We start from the raw sequence: 24783 nt of genomic DNA on the forward strand, positions 1-24783 counted from the left end.
CATTGACTCCTTCAAATGACTGGTGAGCAGGATCTTTCACCAAAGTCTGGTATTGCCATGCTGTGCTGACAAAGGCTTAGACAGGTTGCTCATTGACTTGGTACTAGTAGAAAGACACCTGTCGCCTGCACATAGAGTGCTTTTCACACGAATATTTTTGTCCTTTCGAGCTATAAAGTAAAAGTAATGAGAGTATTGCCACTGGCTGAAACCCCCCATCTCTGTCTCCATTTCCCTCTCTCCTTCTTTGGCACAAGCAACTACATCACTCAAATCAATCTCTATGGCAACGTGCCCAGGCAAGCACACACACACAGGCAGACACAGCTTGGGTAACGAAGGAAAATGCGTTCCTGTAGTCTAGTAAATTAGTTTCCTTATCAATATTTTAAGTGTAATGCGTTACTTCATTACCCAAAAGAGCGATATAGTTACTTTACTCTGTTACTTTGTAAGGAGTTACTCCAATAACGGCTCGTTACCATGGTAGCATAACAGTAGATCCTGCTAAAATACACCAGGCTCGTTGGTACAGAAGTGTATGTTTATGTGGTTACAGTCGCCTTCATAGTCACGGTAAATGCCAGCTTTCGGTGGCGGTAAGGCCGGACTAAAAGCCGGTGGGAAGGCTTTAAAAGCTGCTTTTACTGTGATAAGCTGGAGCTGTGTGGAGGCTGGTTTCCACGTCAAGATCCATTCCCCCTGTGAGAACCATTCTCCCTTCTAAACACGGAGGAACCATATCTGACAGTAAATTTCCATCCACCAGATGTTTCCCCCTGACCAGTTATAATCCAGAGGGAACTTCTTCACTCTGTTAAAGGCTGAATAATTAGGATTTTTTTCTGTAAAAATAATTTAAAATGTTCTCATTTGTTGCGAGGGATCAAAGGAAGCTAAACAATCTGTCTCCTACATCATCAATGTCTTTGTCAAGTTTTTCTCCTTTCAAAGTAAGGGTTACGTGACAGAATAACTTCTTTCCTACTTCCTGGTTCCTTAACCAATCATATGCGACTCCCCACGATTGCCAAACAACAACAAGACAGCGTTTGTTATTTTATGTCAGCAAAAGAGCAGCAGCGTGCAGGTATGGAAGCTAGTAAAAGAAGCGGACCCGAAATAGTTTCAGAAAAACCTAAAAAGCCTCGGCATCCTGCTAAAAAAGCACCGCATGCCATGCCCCCCAGGTGTTGTTTGTGTGTTGTTTCTTGTGTTTTGGTGTCTTGGTGCAATTAAAACTGAGAGGCAAGTCACCACGGGGTGCATCCAAGGAGACCACTGAATGGTCTCCTCCTTTCCACCCCGCATGGGGATGTACGTTTCCAGCCTTTTGTTGCCCCGTTACAACTTTACGTTACGTGTTGCTGTCTTCAGATTCATAATGAGCTCATATTTTCCATAAATGGTAAAATGTCTCAGTTTCAACATCTGATGTGTTGTTTATGTTCTACTGGGAATAAAATATAGGTTGATGAGATTTTGGAAATCATTAATTCTGTTTTTAATCTACATTTTACGCCTTTAAATTGAACTTTTTTGTAATTGAAGTTGTATTTTCATGCAGCAAGTTGTAAAATGACCACAAAAGTTCAATTCAGTCAGAAGAAGTGATTTTAGTTGTTAGCTAGTTCTGGGTCTAATGGGTAAAAATAAACCAAACTGATGCAGCTTAACAACTTTTAGTGATTTTTACGATCAGGACAGAGACATTTTTCATCACCAGATGTGATCAGAAAAGAAAGGTTCAGGGTGATGTTCGGACTGAGCTCTGGGCTCTGACAGATGCTAGGTTTTTCCTCTTGCCATCTTTTTGTTTCTGCTCCAATCGGATGTGACAGCTGATTTTGAGAGGAAGCGGCATGTGAATATATGTGAGTGCTGCCAGGCTGGCCTGCTCACACTCACACTGAATGTGTGTGTGTGTGATAATGACTTGGTAAGCTGGGTTTCATCTCAGCACACACACTCAGACAAACAGCAGTATCGACTAAAGGCTCAAATAAACACAAATCCACTCGACACATCGACTGAAACAAGAGCTCAGACGGGTTGTATCCACACACACACTGAGTGTTAAATAACACTGGGCTGCTTGGAGACAATCCGGGTCTGTACAGAATCGATCACAGGTGACCACCGAGCAGTGCTGCTCCTGATCCAGACTCACTGTTGTCATGGCAACTTAAACAGAACAAAGCGGCTCAGATTTACTGAACTGGGCATTTTCGGGCTCTGGTTATGTTTTATTCTTTCATTGGATTTCTGAACGCAGAAGGCAGAACGCCATCAGAAACATGATCAGAAGCATCCGGTTTCTTCTCTCTTCTGACTTCTGTAATAATCTCACATCTCAGCTTTCTATGGAGACCAAGATTATACATACAGCCCTTGTAGTTGTGCAGATATACTTAATTTATTTTGGGTATAATTTCAGACAGGAGGCAGAAAAAATGGCCTCACGAAGAAGAAGTTAATGTTGTAATTGTTCTAAAGAGAACTTTGCTTTCAGGCTCAGCTTCAGCCTGAATGTGGACATTTTTTTATATATTTGAATGTTGTGACGGTACTGATGCTATATGTGATGTTATGGATTTATCTACCTTTCTCACACGTTTGTTTTAAGTCTGTGTCTTCGTCATGTGTAAATAAAGACTAAGCTGTACAAGATGTTATCACTAGTAGAAATAATCACCCTGGCTGGAAAACCTTTCCACACATGGCAACGTAATGCCTACATCAGTAGCACGTGACAAAGGATGGATCTGTATGTCAGTTAGTGGAGTGTTTAGTGGTTCATAAAACTCTCCAGCTCAGAAGGAACATCGATACTGCCATGTCGAGGTGGTGTAACGTCCTCAGGAGGAAGCATCTTTTAAAAGTCAGCTCTGCCTGACCTCCTTTGTAGACCTGAGATAGAATTTGTTCATCTTCCTTATTTTTTTTGGAAAAATGTTTATATGTAAACATGTTTTTGTCTTTGAAACCTCCTTTTCTCTTTTTATAAGTCAAATTAAAGGAGCTCACCCTAAGACACGCCTTGTAAGACCGCCCCCTCATTTACATAATGAAGCAGAAATGGGTACAGAAATGTGAAGAGGAGACGCACGATTAAACAGGCTTGGAGAAATAAAAAGAGGAAGAAAAGACTGAAAATAATGAGGACATAAATATGACTGAATAAAGAAAAACGAATAAGTAAAAATTTCAGTTGAAAATAAAATACAGAAATTTATGATTTGAGGATAAGAAAACATGAAAGGAAAATAATAAAGAAATAAATACAGGCGTACAAATAAAGGAGGGAATGTAAAAAAAAATCACCAAACAAATAATTAATTTGAACAAGAACGATGTGAAAAAGTAAATTAATTAGAATATTAATACAAATTAAAATAATTGAAAAAGAAATTAGCTTTTTTTGTCATATCTTATATGTTTCTTAATGGAAAAAATGTTTTTAATTTATTTATTGGCATATCAATTTGTTAATCGGCTCAATTTTATATTTCTGTATTTATTTCTTATTTTGGCAGTTTCAGACCAGCCACCCACCCCTTAATTCTTTTATAAATTAATTCTCAAATTAATTAATCAGGGCCAGGAATTCTCTCAAATGAAAAGAGCATTAAAATTATTAAATATTATAAAAAAACATATATCTTATTAAATTTATATTCACTGTGTAGAACTATATATATTTTTTTCCCCATTGTATTTTATATAATTAATAATTTTGCACATGTATTTTGTTTTAAAAATAATTTTAAAATGGAAAATTTTAAAACCAAAACTTTCATAGACCTCTGACTTTTCCAAAATTAGCATCTTGCTACGTAGACAGGATTTTATTGTGTTTAATATTTCAGAATGATTTTTCTCATATAGAAATCACAGACAAACTTCTCCCTGAAATAATGGGTTGATTCTAAAATGGAAACTTCTCAGACTGTGAACAAAGTCAACTGGAATAACCTGAGCTCAGTCGGAGAAGAAGGAGCCTCAAACGTCCGGGAGGAGCTGCTGCTCCTCTGTTTGACTTCTCAGCCTCCGGATTAGGATTGGCTCCTCCCAAGCACATTCAGCTGGGAGTTTCCCAGCGTGGACCAAGAAGTCAGATGAGGGAATATTTGTGTTATCTGGCCTCATTGGAGGAACTGGAAAGCATTGCTGAGGAGGGGGATGTCAGGAATTCCCTGCTTAGTCCGTTGCCACGGTGACCTGACCTTGGATAAAGACAAAAGTAATAGATGGACGGATTAACTTTTCTTCCAGTTCTTAAAGGGTCACCAAGAAGAAGCTCTGCAGTAATCAGTTTCTTATCTCAATAACCTGTGAACCCCTTTGACAATAAAATCCTGAATCTCAGACACTAATCCTGCTTCCTGGTTCTGACTTGTTCACATGATGTTTTTATTCCCAAGTCCACTTCCAATAAAACCTGCTTAAGCGGTCTGATGATCCAGCTTGTCTCCAGGACTGAGAGGCAGGTGGAGGATTTATCCTTCATGAAGCTGCTGCATCAGCTGGACATGGAATCCTTCACTCTGACTCATCTCTCAGCTCAGCACGTGACAATCAGAACAAACTTCTGTCTGATAAGAAAGGCTGATCTGGACTCTGCAGATTGTCTGATTATGAATCTGCCTTAAAAATTAAAAGCTGTTAAAGAAGCTGAATGGAAACCTGAACCAGTTCTGGACTCTTTGCATTTGCTATCACTGCAGTACAGGATAAATGATAAAATTCTGCTGATAACACACACTTTCCATTCACTTTATCAGGGCCTCCTTGCTGGTACCAGGTTGGATGATAACGGATAATTCTTGGTGTGATAGCTTCAACGAGGTGTTGGAAACTTTCCTCAGAGGTTCTACTGGACTAAGATCTAGTGACTGTGGAGGCCGTTGGAGTCCAGTGAATCATTGTCATGTTCTTGAAGGCAGGTGGAGATGATCTGAGCTTTGTGACATGGTGCATTATCCTGCTGGAAGTAGCATCAGAAGATGCTCCACTGTGGTCATAAAGGGATGAACATGGTCAGCAACAATACTCAGGTAGACTGTGCTGGTTAAACCAGGCCACGTTGGTACTAAGGGACCAAAGTGGGACAAGAAAATATCTCCCACACCATTACACCAGCAGCAGCCTGAGGCGTTGATGCAAGTCAGGATGGATCCATATTTTCATGATGTTTCCACCAGATTCTGAGCCTACATCTGAAAGTGGATCTGAAACAGAGACTCATCAGACCAGCAACGTTTCTCCATCTTCTATTGTCCAGTGTTGGTGAGTGTGTGTAAATTGTAGCCTCAGTTTCCTGTTCTTAGCTGACAGAAGGCACCCGGTGTGGTCTTCTGCTGCTGTAGTCCATCTGCTTCAAGGTTGGACATGTTGTGTGTTCAGAGATGCTGTTCTGCAGACCTTGGTTGGAACCAGTGCTTATTTGACTTCCTGTTGCCTTTCTATCATCTCCGACCATCTGTCCATTCTCCTCTCACTGCTCACTGGATATTTTCTCTTCTTCAGACCATTCTCTGTATTCTGACGCTCAGATTGAACTTCAGCAAGTTGTCGTCACCATGTCTTCATAACTAAATACAGTAGATAAAATGACCCTAGTCTTGTCCAGAGAACCAGATTTTTTAATTTGTGTATTTTTAAAGTTTAGTGTTTGTTGATTTTAAATGTGTTAAATGAATAAGCTGAGCTGCCAGAGCTTGACTTGGTCCAGCATTTTGAGAAAAGCAACATAATTCAGTTCATGTGTGAGTGTTTTAAAAAGTCCTACTAGCCGGTGCCTGAGTGGTTTTCCTGGCAGTGGCTTAAATATCAAACCATACACTGACTCCATCACTGCAGTCACATTTTCCACATCCAGCAGCAGCATCTCAGTAAGCACTGAAACAGACACCTGATCAGAACCCTGAGTTTTCCTTTTCAGAGCAGACAGATGCTTTTCCAGCTGTCCGTCTTTTGTTTTGTCTGTTTTCGGCTGTTTTTGTCTTTGCCAGTTTGGCTTTTTGTTTCTTCTCCACTATTGTTGCTGCAGTTGGTTTTCTTGGCCGTCCTGCTGTTTCACTCCATCTGGCTCAGATGCTAATGTTCCTACCAGCTCACGGCTCGGATCCGTGTGAATTAAAGGAGGAGAAGAAGAATGGAGCTTTGTGTTGGTTTGTCGTGCTGCTCAAACCTCCATCATGCAGATGCAGTTTGCAGTTTTTCAAAGGTGCAGATAAGATGCAGAATCCTGGTTTGTTTCCACACAAAGTTAACGGAGGACGGCGAGGCAGCTTTCACGCCATATGAATCGGTACTAACAGCAGAGGAGGATTGTGGGAAGGTGGGAAACATCACAGGCGAGGTGTGAACATTTCAAACTTCCAGAGAAAATTCATCTTTAAAAGAGAACAGAAGACGTTTGAAGAGGAGGACAGGAGGATAAAGTGGTGAAGAAGTCGAGTCTGACAGCAAAGCTTAGGTGACCAGAGAAATGATCACAGACCGTCTTTAGAAGCTAACGCTGGAGGCTTTACGCACGTCAGTCGACTCTGATCGTACTGAGGCATCGCATCAAGCAGGTCCTCAGGTCTCACCGAGAAGAAGCAGAATCCAGACCAGATCCATAAAGATGCTTGTACACAATAACCACGTTCACCACTTTCATCAGTTCTAGTAACCTGATGTGGTGAGGTGAGAAAGAGGAGACTCTTTATTCCTGGTTGGTGTAGCCAAAATCATACATTGCAGTATTTTTCACAATTATCCCAGTTTCATAGTGTTTTGTTTATTTTTCCATGCATGACTGGGTGTCAACCACAGTTCCTCTGATTAAGAGAAGAATTGCTGCAGCAGATAGACTAAGAATAGACTATTCTATTATGATGATGTTTGTACAAAAGAACATTTTAATTTATACAGTTTTGATCGTGGCTCTGAATCTTTTTCCACAGAACTTATCAGAACCAGGTCTTTGGCTGTGTAGATTGTGATGGTGGTTATCTTCATCCACCTGTTCCTGTTTTCTTTTGTTTTTGTAGTCAGTAGCAAACACATCTACAAGTGACTTCTGACTCAAGTGTTCTCCATCTCCAGGATGTGGAGGGGGCTGATCTCAGGACACATTCACACCAGGATAGTGCGGGGGACTCTGTTCGAGGGCAGGGAATGTTGAAAAATTTGCACCTTTGGTTCACCTGATCAACTTGTAGCAGTTACAACAACTGCTTAAAGGACGGTTTTCCCCGGAACAGCTGTTAACCAAGAAGAAAGAAGAAGAAAATCCAGCTCATTGATTGACCTGGAACAAGTATGTCTCACTCACAGGAACTAAACAATGGAGCAACACCAAGTTTATGCACCTTGGGGTTTCTGCTTTTGCTTTTGGTAATCAAACCTACTTCAGTTTTCACCAGAATCTGTCGAGTATAAACAGAAGAAGCAGTGAGATATCCAGCATGTTGCTCTGTGATGCATTCTACATCTCTTCCTCTCTTTCATTCACTGGATGGTCCATTTGCTTTCACACTGTCAGTGAAATGCACCAGGGTTCACTCGCAAGTGGACCAAACATGGATTTGTTTAAAACGGACCTAACAGTGCCAGTGTGAATGCACCCTCAGACATTCTTGGTTCTCCAAAGCGTGTTTGCAGCTAAGGTGGTGCAGCAGATTACTGGCAACGACAACTTTATTTGGACTTCATCATTTCCAGTAACTGGCTGTTTAGTTTACGTCCGGCCGTTTAAAACCAAAGTATCTCTAGACAACAGATCATGTTCAACTTCACCGTCTGCTACAGCTTCACTTTCTGAACTTTCTCTGCACATTTTCAAAGATCGACATCTCCAATAACACAGCCACTCTGCTGCTTGTTTAATGGTTCAGCAGTGAAAAAGGTCCCCCCTCAAGCAGTTTCCCACTGCAGCACATTCCCACAAATTCAGATCAGAACAAAAATAAAAACTGGTTTTTAGTATAAACTGGTTTGAACAGGTGTAAACCATTAATGCTCAAGACGATAATTTTTTTCTGATCTTCTTTGTTGCAAGATTGTATAATTATTCATTTAATTGTCAGTTTTGTAAATAACTGCAACTGCTCTACAGTTTCTTTAAAAAGAAAAAATAATGGTTCATGTGCTGCTTTAGGTTAATAAAAAGTTGTTTAAGAGAACATCCAACATGACATGATGTCTGTGAACTGCTGTGTTTCCATCGATCACACATTAAGTTACCAGTCCTTCTCTTGTACTCACAGTGTTGTGTTTATGTGAGCTGACTGGTGTGAGCTTCTTGGCTGTGATACGATCATCTCTTTCTTTTTTAGTTTTACTCTGCTGTTTTTTTGTTGTTGTTGTTGTTGTTTTTTTCATCTCAATAATGAGGCACCGCTTCTGCAATGAGTGGTCTCTTCATGTAATTCAATCAGCAGTGTCTCAGTTTCAGTTAGTAAAACTTTATTGTTCCTTATTACTTTTATCAGCCAGGTTTCTGTTCATCAGTGAAGCTAATCTGAAGTGATATTTTTAAAAAAGTCACGTCTCGTTTCCATAGACTGGTCTGAAGTAAATAAACTTGGCCGTGTAGAACCACCACAGGGCAGTACCGGTTACACTGCTGCTGGTTGTAATTCAGTAGAAGAAGTAGTTATATCAGGAAAGGAACCTGGAGGAGGAAACAGCTGCGTCAGGTCAGATTCTCAGTCTTCTTCAGATAAAAAAGCCTGAAGACAAGAAACTTTTTTTAAAAATGAAGGTGTTAGCTACTCAAAATGTGTCTTAACAATAATAAAACAGGCTGTTGTCATCAGGCTGCACTTTTTTATACGCCAGTGAAACAACATAATTACAGATTAATATAAAACAACAACAAATAGATGCAAAACAAACACAAAGAAATGCAAAATGACAACAAATGTAGCGAAAAAGGAAACAGAAACAAATATGTTAGATAACCAATAAATGTGAAAAATACACATAAAATCACTGATGGCTGATGTTTAATGACCAGAATGAGGCACAAAAAATACAGAGACAAAAAAAATTATAACTTTAAACTGACAAAAAAAAAAGAACAAAAAGCTGAAAAAAAACCCAACAAGAGGACAAAACAAAACAAAACTATGTCATCCACAGTTTAACCAACAGTTTGGTTAATCTGTCTGGTAAACCGTGACCACAGCCTGGAGTATCAGTGCTGTTGCTATGGTTACCAGTGGGTTCAGTTGCTGTATATTGGACTGTTTCTATATTTCTGGGAGGAAGAGGTTTCTGTCTGTCAGTGGTATTAAAAAAGAGCTGGCCATCCTATCTAACACACACACACACACACACACACACACAAACATACACACACTTTGCTGCTGCTGGAAGTTGGATGATGCCTTTAATCTGACGCTCCAGCCTTGACTTGTCAAGTGTGTTTACACTCCTCACACACCTTCCTGTGTGTGCGTGTGACTCCAGCAGATTGAAAATCACAGGTTGTCATCTGGATATTTTCTCACACACATCTGTTTCCTTTACGATTCATCCAGTCAGAGATGTTACAAAGAAGGAGGTCAGGAGTAGGGATGTCCCAGTGACTTCATTGTACTATTAATCTCAGTTTTAAAGGTGCAGCATGTAACAAATTTAAAGGTCAATGACAGAAAACATGAATATATCATTAAAAACTGTGTTTCTGTTGGTATCTATTCACTTTACTAAAATAACTGTTATGTTTTTATTATCTTAAAATAAGCCATTTACATCTACTAGTCGTGGGTCCACATACATGGCAGCTGTTTGTGCCACCATTACTACGGTGTCTCTGAATGGACAAACAACTCTGTGTGCAGTATAGTTCCAGCTTTGTTTGCTAGAAACTAGAGAACCGTTTAGGATAAGTAACGCCTTTAAAAGGCACCTGTAGTGCCACATGACATTTGAAGTAATATCTATGCCCACTAGATGTCAGTAACTTCTCAGTGCAACTACCGCATAAAACGAAAATACAGCTACATCCGTGTGTTGCAGGTTGGTTAATTTGTTTTTGTTACATGCGAGCTGCAGAAGAGGCGTCTTGCATGAACAGACTCAGTCGTCCCAGTTGGATTTTTTGGTTATAGGAAAAAAAAATACCACCAAGGTGTCATTGTGGAGAACGGCTCACCAGCCTGTAAGACACAACATAAAAAAGTTGTTTTTAAAGGAGGAAATACATCCAATATTATTCACCGCATGCAGGATAACCTCCAACTTTTTACTCTAAAGTAAACAAATATTTAGTAGTTTTGTTTAACAATGCTAATGTTTACCTAATGTAACGTTGAAATCAAAGTTTATTGTGTCATTTGCAGTTTAATAATGTGTACGACTCATCAATTCATGTTTTCACCTCAGATTCAGAAATCATTTAGTGTTTGTTTTTATGCATTTTCAAACATAAAAATGAGACAAAAACCCAGATTAAATAAATGTTAAACACATGCAAGATGCAGATATTATGACCAGGACCAAGCTTCCTCTTCTTCTGCAGCATCATCAGCCAACGTCACAACATGGCTGATTTTGAACACAGACGATGTCCCATCAACTATCTTTAATTTGCTCCAAAACTAAAGATGCTTCCACATTTCCTTCATCACTGTCCGTGCTCTGAGCTGAATTCTCTTCTTCGTTTCAAGGCTCCGATGCTGAGCCGTTAGGATATAAATCAACAGCAGCGCTGAGAGAGCAGTGAGCAGTGAAATAAGAAGCATCACTTTCATGTGAGCGTTCACAGCCTGAAGAAGAAAACCGCTGTCATGGTTCTCATTATCGCCGGGATAAGCAGCTCATGCTTCACAGAACTGTTCTCTGAATGGACCCGACCGGACAGACGGGGTATCATCACTTCACTTCTTACAGCTTTGAAGCACATAAAAACATGTCAGCCTCTCCAGCTCTGAATTCTGCCCTGCAGCATTAATGTTGTTTTTATCAGCTGGATCAGGTTAGATTTTTCTCGGTTCTGTTCGGGAAGTTCTGGCTGAACACTGAGCTGAATTCAGTCCAGGTTCTGAATCATTTGAAGGTGAATCTTGGCAGAACTGCTTTGTTTTCATGTGATGCTGCTACTGTGAAGTTGTTTTTTCCTTTGTTGGCTCATTGGTTCTCATGATGATGCCCTAACTTAATGCCCCTTTGGGACCAAAACTGTAGTGTCATGTTCTGCTGACTCAGGAACTTTATTTCCTTCCCTCTTCTTGCTCTAATAAACACATCTCTCAGACCCTGCAGGCGAAGCACAGAGCACCACTTTCTTGTCGCTTTGACATCCTGTTGGCCATGCTTCTGCTCCCACTCTGTGTCAGGGTGTTATTTAGAGGTTTTACAGTTTTAGAGTTCGCTCTGCTCATTTTTACAGGCTTCTTGCAGGTAAAATGTGAGACATGTCAACTGCAGGTCTGTGTTAATGTTCCGCAGCTCCTGTAATCACGTCTCATAACTGTTAATTTGGTTCAAATGGCAGAAAGTGCAGTGAGAGCAACCTGTTGTCATGTCCTCATTTATCTCTCTCTGATTAAACACCATCTGCCGGAGGGAAGGAGGGAGAAAGAAGGGGGCCGGAGAGTGGGGAGAGCCCTTGTTAAGGACCTCGTTAGGGAGCTCGTTAGAATGCCAGACCAATCGGCCAGTGATGCTCAGCCATGCAAAGAGGAGCCAAACACACACCAAACACACTCCATCCATCCATCCATCCATCCATCCATCCATCCATTCATCCATCCATCCATCCATCCATCCATCCATCATGGATTCCAGATTCCAGCCAGTTTCCATCCATCCATGGATTTTAAAAAAGCTTTTTTAAAAAGCTTTTCTTTAGTTTTTGCTTAAACACACCTGCATCCACCACCTTTCAGCTTTGGGGCTTTCTGCTCAGTTGTTTTTTGTGTCAGTTGGGATTGTTTCAGTCTAATGCCTAATGTGATTGGTTGTCTGAAAAGTAGCAGCAATTACCACACCAAATGACTTTCTGAAAAGGTCAGAGACTGTTATCTCTACTTGGAGTGGATTTTACAAATGGGTGGAGCTCTAAAGACATGATGGCGGACCTTCAATGGTGTCAGGGGGAGAAGACTCAGGAAGTATGAAGTTTTAGATTTAATCTTTAAAACAAACAGAAAGCCCTGCATGAACCAGAAACTAAATAGAACGAAAAGCTAAAACAAAGACATGTAATATAACTGATAAACCTGAAGACAGAAAAAGTGAGAAACAGAAGAAAGGATACCATGCAGGTTAAACACTGAGGGATGGACAACAAATGAGGAGAAGGTGTGGTACTCAGGGACCAGGTGTAGCAGGGGAACATGAAGTAAACACAACAGAAAACACAAGGGGATAAACTCTGCTGATTAAAAACAGAAGGCAAGTCGAACACAGAAAACCCAACCAGAGCTTTAGACGGCCTGAACTGAAAATCTGAGAACAGACAGGAAATATACAAGACCTGAAACAGAAAGCTAAAACCTGGATCTAACAGAACCAAAAACCAACAGACCACAACCTGAGCTGCATGAGGAGACAGTGGAGAGAAAAACTCCCATCAGGACCAAAACCAGGAAGGAAAACCTTCATCAGGACCGGAACCAGGAAGGAAAACCATCATCAGGACCAAAACCAGGAAGGAAAACTTCCATCAGGACCACAACCAGGAAGGAAAACCATCATCAGGACCAAAACCAGGAAGGAAAACTCCCATCAGGACCAAAACCAGGAAGGAAAACCTTCATCAGGACCGGAACCAGGAAGGAAAACCTTCATCAGGACCAAAACCAGGAAGGAAAACTTCCATCAGGACCACAACCAGGAAGGAAAACCTCCATCAGTACTTTAAGAACCTCTAGGAGCCACAAGTAGACCTGCAGACTGAGAGTGGTTGTCGTACTACCAGTCAGCACAGGTGGACGTGCTCATCCTGCCTCTGAAAAGCTCCACATGGTAACAGTAACACTGACCTCCGACCAGGCTGTAAGGCGACACATACATATATATACCGACATCAACTCACACACCGACATGATGTAAAACTGAAAATATCATGGAGGCAGGTTAAAGTACTCTGGCTACAACATAATCTGAATTTCAGTTTCAGAAATAAAACTTTATGATGTCTGGAGATGAAACATGAGATAAATGGAACCATGGGAGTGAACAGAAATCTTTACAACATCCTGATGTGCTGCTGAAAGACTCACAGAGAAGCTTATTGCTAACAGTCCATTAAAATCCTTCATACATTAGAGTGCGATCAGAATGATGATTGTTATCTGAAATATTTATTGATCAGAGAGGAAGAACCAAACTTATTTACACACTGGCACCTCCTCTTCCTCTACACTGAAAAACCACAAGACCATTAACTGAGTCATCCTTTGGTAATGTGTGTGCATGTGTGTGTGTGAGATGGGCAATCACATTACTGGTGATGGCTGGCCCTTATATTATTATATTCACACACACACACACACACACAGAGTACTATAGTATGACTCAACCTGGCAGCCCTTGCTGCTCTGCTTTATATGTGTGTGTGTGTGTTATTGTATTACAGTGCAGGATTACAGTGTATTGGTGTTTGTCTATGTTCACCTATTGATCTAAGCTGGGCTGTGTGTGTATGTTTTGTATTACTGCTCTTGTGGGGACATGCATGTCCACTCGGCTGTGTTGTGGGAAGACTTCTGGTCCTCACTTCTGGTCATTTGATTTCTGGTTAGGACTTTCAAGTTAGGCTGGGGTTATATTTAAGTTAGAGATCATACTCCTGTGTGTGACAGCTGCCAGTCTACATGAGACCCAGCCATAGGTTTAGACCTTCAGTGAGGATGTTTTACAAGACAAACTGTGGTTTCAGAGTTCAGGTTAGTGTTATGATGAGAATCTCCCGTTCCACCACATCCCAAGGCTGCTCTATTGGACTGAGATCTGGTGACTGTGGAGGGCATTGGAGCAGAGTGAACGCATTGCCATGTTCAAAAAAGAAGCTGGAGATGTTCTAAGCTTTGTGACATGGTGCATTATCCTGCTGGAAGTAGCATCAGAAGATGCTACACTGTGGTCGTCAACATCTGGACCAACATCAGCACCAGACGAGCGCGCATGTACAGATTATATCCATCATTTTACTCAGACTGAGGAAAATATGACCTCCAGGGAAGGCTTGGATGCTAATTCAGACTCCAAATGTGAAGTTTTAGAGAAATAAAAAAAATAGTGACACAAATTGACCTTCTTCATAAAGGGAAAGACATAGTCAGCAACAATGCTCAGGCTGTGGTGGTTAAACCAGGACTCGTTGGAACTACGGGGCCAAAGTTGGCCAAGAAAATATCCCACATACCATGACACCATCAGCACCAGCAGCCTGAAATGTTCATGCCTTCATGTCTTTCTATCACCTCCAACCAGTCTGCCTATTCTCCTCTGACCTCTGACATCAACCAGACATGGTCCAGACAACTGCTGCTCACTGGATATTGTCTCTTATTCAGACCATTCTCTGTAAACCCTAGAGATGGTTGTGTGTGAAAATCCAAGTAGATCAGCAGCCTCAGACTAACAACCATGCCACGTTCAGAGTCACTTAAATCCCCTTTCTGCCTCATTCTATTGCTCAGATTGAACTTCAGCAAGTGATCTTGATAAGGTCTACATGACTTGAAAGTTTCTGCCATGTGATTGGCTGATTGGATATTTGTATTAACAGTTGAACCGGGGGACCAGATGAAGTGGATGGTGAGTGTATATTTTTCCAAATTTCATCTCTAAAACTCCAGATGTGCTTTTCAAAATGAGCAAATGAAGCTGATGGTTTCAGACTAAGCATCAGTTTCCAATATGACGGGTGAACGTTATGTTTAATTGTCAGAGTTACTGGAATAACCAGATCAAATTAAATGATTTTTCCTCAACTTAACTAAATTGTGAATGAGTCATTGTGGTTCATGTTTTTAGACCCTGAAAGTTTCCTTAATGTCGCCTCCCACCTCATAGCCTCTTCATCCATAGCACAATGTTTGCATCGTTTGCTTCTGGCATTTTAAATCACTCGGAATGTGATTAGCATTTTTTCCTGTCACATTAAAGGAAAGCAACATCTCCCGTGTCACCACTGTGCAAACCTTTGTGGCAGTTCTGTCTTTATTCAAAAAGTTTAGTTCTTAGTATCATTGATCCACATATGTGAAGAAAACAGCAGGTTGTACAGAATGAAAGAGCTTCTTTTTCAGCTAAAACAGACACAGATAAAGTGTCTGAGGTGGGAGCATGTTGATAGATAAGTTTCCTGTCAGACACTTAAAAAATGCACTGTTTGTTTCAGTGGTCCTGGTTTAGGTTGGTGATCCAGTACAGAGCAGCTTGGCGTTGAAAGTGTTCATGTTTCCTCTGTCAGTATGTTGACTCGCTGACTGAAAGCAGGCTGCTAATGTCGGTGCACTGAAGCAACATCTGTTTTTAGCTATCAGCTGATCTCAATGCAGTTTGAAGTGTCAGGGTAATTTCCACATAAGTTTTAAAATGGAACCACCCTGAATGAACGCAAATACACTGTATATAAATACACTCTTGGATGTAGGGGGATTTTAATTCTTTGTGTCTTATGAAAGCCTGTTTTATTCCACTTTGGTGTCGTCTGCTCAGATAAAGACTCACCTGCCGTTTGGCCACTGCAGTGCTGAAGTCCTCCAGCAGAACAATGCATCAGTAAGGCAAACAAGCATCACTGTGAATAATTTATTTTAATTACACCAGTATCAAAACACAGCTTTCCCTTTCAATACAAAAAGTGAGTGAAACCCTAAACCAGGAAAACATGGGATAATAACGACAATTACAAAAAATGAGCAAACTAACAAATTTTTCCATTAACTTTTATTTCCTTTCAGACAGTTTCAACTCAAAATATTTCATCATCAGCTTAATTTAATTTGTTGATTTTCCTCTACTTTCCATCTCAGACCTGAAACATTCCAGAAAAAGTTGGTTCAGTGAATCTTTTCCCTCTCTGTAAGTTTCCCATTCCTTTCCCCAAAACTAAAAGATTCTCTGTTATTAAGGAAACCAAGTGATGTAGAGTTTCAGGTGTTATTTCCCGTTCTCCCTGCCAACATGTCCTCAGGTGTCCAACATTACAAGGTTGTGGTTGTTCCAGGTCAGGACTGTGGTCCAGTACCCATACCCTCCTCTTCCTTAGCCATGCTGCTGTAATGTAGTAGAATCTTGTTCTTTATTGTCTTGCAGAAAACTGAATGAACATCCCTGGAAAAGATGAAGGCAACAGATGTTGCTGTAAAAGCTCAGTGAACGTTTTTACATTAATGCTGCAGAACCCTGACCCAACCCCACACCACCACAGAACCCTGATCCAACCCAACACCACCACAGAACCATGATCCAGCCCCACACCACCACAAAACCCTGATCCAACCCCACACCACCACAGAACCCTGATCCAACCCCACACCACACAGAACCCTGATCCAACCACACAGGACCCTGATCCAACTCCATACCACACAGAACCCTGATCCAACCCCACACCACACAGAACCCTGATCCAACCCCGTACCACAACAGAACCCTGATCCAACCCCACGCCACCACAGAACCTTGATCCAATCCCGTACCACACAGAACCCTGATCCAACCCCACACCACCACAGAACCCTGATCCAACCCCATATCACACAGAACCCTGATCCAACCCCACACCACACAGAACCCTGATCCAACCCCACACCACAACAGAACCCTGATCCAACCCCACGCCACCACAGAACCTTGATCCAATCCCGTACCACACAGAACCCTGATCCAACCCCACACCACCACAGAACCCTGATCCAACCCCATATCACACGGAACCCTGATCCAACCCCACACCACACAGAACCCTGATCCAATCCCATACCATCCCAGAACCCTGATCCAACACCACACCACAACAGAACCGTGATCCAATCCCACACCACCACAGAACCGTGATCCAACCCCACCCACCACAAAACCCTGATCCAAACCCACACCACCACAGAACCCTGATCCAACCCCATATCACACAGATCCCTGATCCAACCCCACACCACACACAGAACCCTGATCCAACCCCACACACCACAGAACTGTGATCCAACCCCGTACCACACAGAACCCTGATCCAACCCCACACCACCACAGAACTCTGATCTAACCCCACACCACACAGAACCCTGATCCAACCCCACACCACCACAGAACCCTGATCCAACCCCATACCACACAGAACCCTGATCCAACCCCACACCACACAGAACCCTGATCCAACCCTGTACCACAACAGAACCCTGATCCAACCCCACACCACCACAAACCTTGATCCAACCCCGTACCACAAAACCCTGATCCAACCCCACACCACCACAGAACCTTGATCCAATCCCGTACCACACAGAACCCTGATCCAACCCCACACCACCACAGAACCCTGATCCAATCCCATACCACACAGAACCCTGATCCAACCCCACACCACCACAGAACCCTGATACAACCCCATACCATCCCAGAACCCTGATCCAACCCCACACCACAACAGAACCGTGATCCAACCCCACACCACCACAGAACCGTGATCCAACCCCACACCACCACAAAACCCTGATCCAAACCCACACCACCACAGAACCCTGATCCAAACCCACACCACCACAGAACTGTGATCCAATCCCGTACCACACAGAACCCTGATCCAACCCCACACCACCACAGAACCCTGATCCAACCCCACACCACACAGAACCCTGATTCAACCCCGTACCACAACAGAACCCTGATCCAACCCCACGCCACCACAGAACCTTGATCCAATCCCGTACCACACAGAACCCTGATCCAACCCCACACCACCACAGAACCCTGATCCAACCCCATATCACACGGAACCCTGATCTAACCCCACACCACACAGAACCCTGATCCAATCCCATTCCATCCCAGAACCCTGATCCAACCCCACACCACACAGAACCCTGATCCAACCCTGTACCACAACAGAACCCTGATCCAACCCCACACCACCACAAACCTTGATCCAACCCCGTACCACAACAGAACCCTGATCCAACCCCACACCACCACAGAACCTTGATCCAATCCTGTACCACACAGAACCCTGAGCCAACCCCGTACCACAACAGAACCCTGATCCAACCCCACGCCACCACAGAACCTTGATCCAATCCCGTACCACACAGAACCCTGATCCAACCCCACACCACCACAGAACCCTGATCCGACCCCATATCACACGGAACCCTGATCCAACCCCACACCACACAGAACCCTGATCCAAACCCACACCACCACAAAACCCTGATCCAAACCCACACCACCACAGAACCCTGATCCAACCCCATACCACACAGAACCCTGATCCAACCCCACACCACACAGAACCCTGATCCAACCCCACACCACCACAGAACTGTGATCCAATCCCGTACCACACAGAACCCTGATCCAACCCCACACCACCACAGAACCCTGATCCAACCCCACACTACACAGAACCCTTATCCAACCCCACACCACACAGAACCCTGATTCAACCCCACACCACTACAGAAACCTGATCCAAACCTATACCATCACAGAACCGGGCTTTTTCACTTGCTGCTGACAACAGCCTGGATGCCCTTTTTGCTCTTTGCTCCATTTCTTTCAACAAAGATATGGAATAAAGACTGGTCTGATCACCATCCAGGTGTGATGGTCCATCACTGATGGCTCCGAGCCAAGAGAAGTTGACAGCACCTCTGGAACTCTGGACTAGGTTAACAGGTGGCTTCAAACTCTCTACAGATGTGTTAATGTTACTTTTATGCAAAAAATTTGGTAAAATTCAGCTGTTTAGAATATTTTTATTTCTTTTTCACACAGTTTTAACCATGAATTCAGTCACTGTGCTTGTGTTCGTTTATTTGCATTTTCCACACCACCCCAAGTCTGTCTGATTCGTTGTCATATTTTCATTTATTTCGTAATGATTCACACACAACATTGTGTTGTCAAGTTTGGACTTAGCTGAGAGTCGTGGTTTTAGTAAGAACCTCTGTTCAACCCTGAACTAGAGTTTACACATTTGCATACTGTGCAAAGCACCTAAGCTTCAGATGGTATTTTAAACTCAAGTTTCTTCATATTTCTGGTCTTTATCCCTACTCATCATTCATTCCTACTGTAGCCAAGCCTGAATACTACTCTAAATATGGAACTAGCCCTTTAAATTGCATCCCAGTGTAATTGGTAAATTATTTTAAACAATAGCAGCAAATTTTACTTCGTTACGCAGAGTTCACTGTTAAACAGAGCGACTGTTGCAACAAGGACATTATTTCATCAAAGCAGATAAATAATTGGGCAACAGCATCATTAAAAACTCATCAGTGAGGAGTGTGTGTGTGTGTGTGTGTGGGGGGGGGGGGGGGGGTTATAAATTCACTTCGGTTATCAGACCAGCAGATGTGACTATTGTGCTCCATTAATGAGGGTTTAGAGGAATTATTATGGCTAAATGGGAGCGTTTCCAGCTTTGAAGGTTCAGCTGGTGGATAAAATCAGGTCATGTTGGATTTCCTTCCGCCTGAACAACAAGCTGAAAGTTTTACCTGCTCAGGTGTGAAAACAGAAGTACATAGATCTTCCTATGTTTCATATCTCTCACTATCTGTGGTCGTATCATCTATCGTATTTTTTATTTTTTTTTAACTTGTCCTATCCAGCATCATAGCAAGCAAAATGATAATCTGGCTGCTGTATCGTGCTGAACAAATTTGCTCTGCCAAGGGGAGGCCTATGGGTAAGGCTCCTCTTGATAATCTGATTCATTTATTTATTTATTTATTTACTTTGAATCACGAAATCTATGTAATCTTGCTGGACCTGACCGGAGGGGACAGAAAAAGATGGAAAATAGCAAAAAGATGCAAAAGGGAAAGAAGAAAGGAGACAAAAACATCACAGACAGAAGGAAACGATCCTTCAATCCACACCATCACCAAACAACAAACTGTTACACCTGTACATGAACACACCAGAAAATTTCCTACAACTTTTACAAAAACAAACAAACAAAAAAAAAACAGAGCTGCTAGTCATTAAGAGTTTTTAAATAATAAGCAAATCAAAAAGACATAACATGAAAGTAGCATAACAGGAACCAGATACTAACTCACAGGAAAAATAAAAAGAAGGATTATCTCTTACTATATAAACCCACTGGACAACTCAGTGACTGTGTCAGCATGCAGAGCATGAGGAATAAGAAGTGATCAGGGATGAAGAGTGCTGAGTGAGATCATGTAAATGCGACCACGCCTCTACGGAGGTCAGAGGCAGACCAAGGCAGCCCAGAAACCCGGGCCCTCAGCAGCAGCTCCAGAGCACCAACCCACCCCACCCCACCACGAAGACAACTCCGGCCCCACCTGAGAGGCAGCAGAGGAGAGCCCCAGCAAGAGCCCCCCACGGTCTTGGGGCTCAAGTCCCAGTGAGCCAAGATCGGCAACCGCCGGCCCCGCCAGGGACCGGCCACCCAGGACAGCCCAAGCGAAGGGCCCAGGGCCCCAGGAGCCCAGAGGCGGCCGCCCCACCCCCCAAAGGAAAAGGGCCCGCACCATGCCTAGGAGGACCCCCCCAGACAACCACCCGGCGTAGGCCAGCACACCCCCCGATGTTCCAGCCGCACACCTTAGGAACCAGGGCGCCATCGACCCCCTCCCCCCACTCCCCACCTACTCCAATCTGTACCGCATAGATGTCATAACAGTAAAATAATGTAACAGTGATATGATGTAATAAAATGTGAATATAAAGAATAAGTATGTCAGAGCAGACAGAAACTGTGAAAGCATTTAAGATTTAGAGTCTCTGAGCTCAGACTGAAGAGTTCAGGCCGCGACGCTTGTGCTGTCATTTCTTATTTTCCAGCCTTCAGTCGTGATGTTTCACCGTCAGCAGACTGAATACAGTAAATGGAGATATCTGCGTGTGAATCCAGCAGGGATTACCGGAGATTTACCTTCACATAACATTAACTCAGTGAGCAGTGATGAACGGGTGGAGGATGTTTGCTGCAGCGTATGAAGGATTTAGCTTTTTATTTCCATGTTTTTCTCAGATTATGACTTCTTTTTACCTGTCGATGTTGACGAGCTGGCGTTGCCTCAAATGCTGCCCCTGCAGTAATCCTACAAAGCACCAATCTGTCTGCTTGGCATTTTAGTACATGAGGAGTGAGAATAATAAATCTGTAACATGCTCCAGTTATTAAATGTGCATTAACGTCTCACTGCAGAGATTTAACAAAAATTAATAGAAAAGTCTCTGAAAATCTATTGGATATTAAGTGTAAAAGAAAAAATAACCCGTGGCTGGTAAATCTTCATGAACATGAAGCCTGAACCATGTTTTGACCTGTTGGTTTAATGATGGCAGACCCTGAAAGACGGATGTTTAAATGTCTTTTGTGTCCAGAGCCAGAGGTTCTGTTTACCCAACTGGTCAGACTTTCTGTTTCTGAATCAAACTGCTGCTCTTCTTTTCTGCAGGAGATGTGGTCGACATCTACCAGAGGGAGTTTCTGGCGCTGAGGGAGCGCCTCCACTCGGCTGAGCAGGAGAACCTGAGGCGGTCCAAAGAACTGAACCTGGTCTTGGAGGAAATCAAGAGGGCCATTGCTGAGAAACAGGCGCTTCGAGACATAAACCGCACCTGGAGCAGCCTTTCCGGTGAGTTTCACCCGCACTGCAAGAATAATCTGCAAGATATATATAAATGTTATTGCATAACAAAACGATTTTTAAAAAGCAGTTTTCTGCAGTACACGTCATTTAGACTCATTTTTAAATCCTGTATTTTTGCAGTTTTTGACCATATTTATAATTACCCCAGCTGCAAAAATAATGCCAAAATTTTTCTCAGTGTGGACTCACAGAACTGAGAATCAGCTGATCTGTAAAAACACACTGTGTTTAATAGAAAGATGTAGAGGTTGTGTCAGTTTGTAAAGAGTTTGTCTGATGAAGGAAGAGCAGAGCTGCAGCTCCCACCACCACCATCACGCTCTGCACACTGGTTAACTCTGTAAACACAGCTGAGAAGTTTCAGTTTTCTCTTTTGACCCAAAAGTTTAATTTCAATTTGTTTCATCTGATTTAAAGAGTTCACATTAGCATTACCTGAACAAACACTTTGATTATTTTAGGTACGTTCATATTTATCATGAAGCAAATATTGCATGAAATCTATATTTTTACTTGACAAAGTCTTTGCATGAACATTGAACCCTGGGGAGATAATCATCACTGTTTTTAAATCAGGTAAAAATCTGCAGCTGAACTTGAACAGAGCAGAATCTTTGTGTTTTAAAGAGAAGTTAAATTCTCCAACTCTTTACGTCTTCCCAAAATTCCTGGAGAATCAGATGTGATGTGATTATTGTGGTGTAACAAGGTTTTACTTGACTGGGCTCCTCACACCCCCTTATCCAACAATATGACCCCATCTATCCAGTTTTATATAGTCTCTTCTGGACCTCCTGGTCCTGTCTGACCCGGTCTCTTTGTATGTCTTTAGAGGAGACGAGGCTGAAGCTGTGGAACGTGAGCAGCAGTAAAAACGTGTTGCAGCTTCCCTCCATCTTCCATCATCTTCCTCACCTGCTGAACAGAGAGGACAGCCTGCAGCCCGCCGTGCATGTGGGACAAGGACGGACTGGAGGTAAGGCCCATCAGACGTCACAAAGACAGGGAAGTGCTGTGTACTCTGAATACTACTTCCTGTCTGCAGGGGCAGTTTTGGCCTAAGTTGTGCTTTCTATGTTAACTTCTGGTGGAAACATCATACAGATAAATTTCAAAAACTCAAACTACTGCATACAAAATATTTATACTGTTACAGTTTTGATTATTTCTGCAAAAATATTAGACACAGTAAATACAACAAACAAACAGATCAATAAGACTGGTAAACAGATGATTACACGCTTCATAAAGCAGCATTTGTTGTTGCTTGTTGACAAAGGAAGCAAAATAAACTCTGTTCAGCAATATTTCTAACATTCAGTCATGTGACTTTTACAGACTCTGCAAAGCTCTCCAGTAAATAGACAAAGCCAGAGTCAAGTTCAGCATTTACAAATTTATGATCCAGAAAATATCTGGGATCACTTGCATTATATCCTGTACATATAGCCAGAATCCAGATGTTCTCTGTAAATATTGCAGCCAGGAAGACAAACGAACATGTGAGATCAAGAAACTTTTCCCAGGAAATAGATGGAACCAGTGGCTTATTTAGGGCAATTTGCTAGCAATTATTAGAACAACAATGAACTGGTGAGCGTTATAAAACAGCAAGTTTCTTCCAAATACACAAGCCAAAGTTTACTTTTATAGTTTTAGATTTATGATGCAGAAAATATATCGAGCCTGATCTGGCTTTATGTGCATCAGCCCCATTTCCACTGTTTAGATATGAGTTCATCTCACAAGCGTTGTGTAGATCGTTCTGTGTTATCCAAGGAAAATTTAATTTTTTAATTGGAGAAATACCCATCAGTTCAGTTCCTGATATCTGGAACTATCTGCTGCTTCAGTCGAGCCTCTACTCAACCAAGAAGATGAAAACATGGAAAACCTTGGAAGTCAAGAGTTTCTTAGTGTGTGGACGGGTGAAGGCAGTTTGAATTAAGACCCCTCATGATACATTGTTTTTGCTCCTCGAAGTACACATTTAGATGTTTTATATACGCATATCCCAGTTATATATGAGTGAAAAGTATTTTGTGTAAAAACTCTGATAGTTATTTTTATTTTTAGGTGCTGGAACAAGGAAAATATACAAAAGCAGAACAATGGTGCATTAAGTGTAATAAGAATGTAAACTTGGGACATTTATTATTATTTATTTATTTGGAGAGAAATGCTTTTTCACCAAACAGTAACATGGCTTGTAAAATGTTAAATTATGCACCGAGAACAATCTGAAAGTGGTTATAATCATGATGATGAGCTCACAGATGATGAGTGAGTATCAGACTGTGTACAACAGGGTTTTGAGCCAAGTTTGTACATAAATGATGCAAAAGAAACTGTATGTCTCGAATATGATAGATATGGCATTATGGGGTTAAGGATCCAAGGATTTTTATTGTCATTTTTGTTGTGCGTTTACATACACAAGAGAATGAAATTTTGTTTCTCAATCAGTGACTGCAATGCAATAGGAAAATTAGTAAACATAATTAAAGATAAGCATCATAATAAATTAACAAATAGTAATAAAATTAGATAAATTCTCTACTTTGAGTTACAAGCAGATTTTCCACTATTCAGCTTTTGAAGTGGAAAATAATTCAGATTATAAAAGCAACTAAATCATTAAATCATACACGTTTCTTTAAATTCTTTTTATTGATGTTTTTCCTTAAAAAGCTAAACAAGAGCAGCAAACACATTTTCTAGATGTTTTCTTTTCCAGCAAGTAATTTACTAACCAGCCTAGTTGTTTACATGTCCAGCCACCACCACATTTTTGTTTTTTTTGTTTAAATTTTTCTCCTCATTTAGTTGCACTTTGTTTAGGCAGTAGCTCGTAAACAAGAAGCCAATGGATGTAGGATATGTCATGGAATAGTGATCATGGGAAATGTACTATATTTTCATTTAGCACTCATAATAGTTTGGGGGTTGATCAGCAATTTGTAACTTGTGT

The 24783-nt window shown here is 41.8% G+C and overlaps 1 protein-coding gene across 1 annotated transcript in view; it reads left to right on the forward strand.

Moving 5' to 3' along the window:
• Positions 1-24783, forward strand: part of mgat4b (alpha-1,3-mannosyl-glycoprotein 4-beta-N-acetylglucosaminyltransferase B) — a 160195-nt gene that overhangs the window by 48098 nt on the left and 87314 nt on the right. The window contains exons 2-3 of the mRNA XM_041989906.1: positions 21618-21797; positions 22645-22788. Coding sequence (XP_041845840.1) covers positions 21618-21797; positions 22645-22788 — 324 coding nt within the window. The remainder of the gene's footprint in view (positions 1-21617; positions 21798-22644; positions 22789-24783) is intronic.

Source organism: Melanotaenia boesemani, chromosome 7, assembly GCF_017639745.1.
Source record: "Melanotaenia boesemani isolate fMelBoe1 chromosome 7, fMelBoe1.pri, whole genome shotgun sequence".
NCBI classification, from domain to species: Eukaryota; Metazoa; Chordata; class Actinopteri; order Atheriniformes; family Melanotaeniidae; genus Melanotaenia; species Melanotaenia boesemani.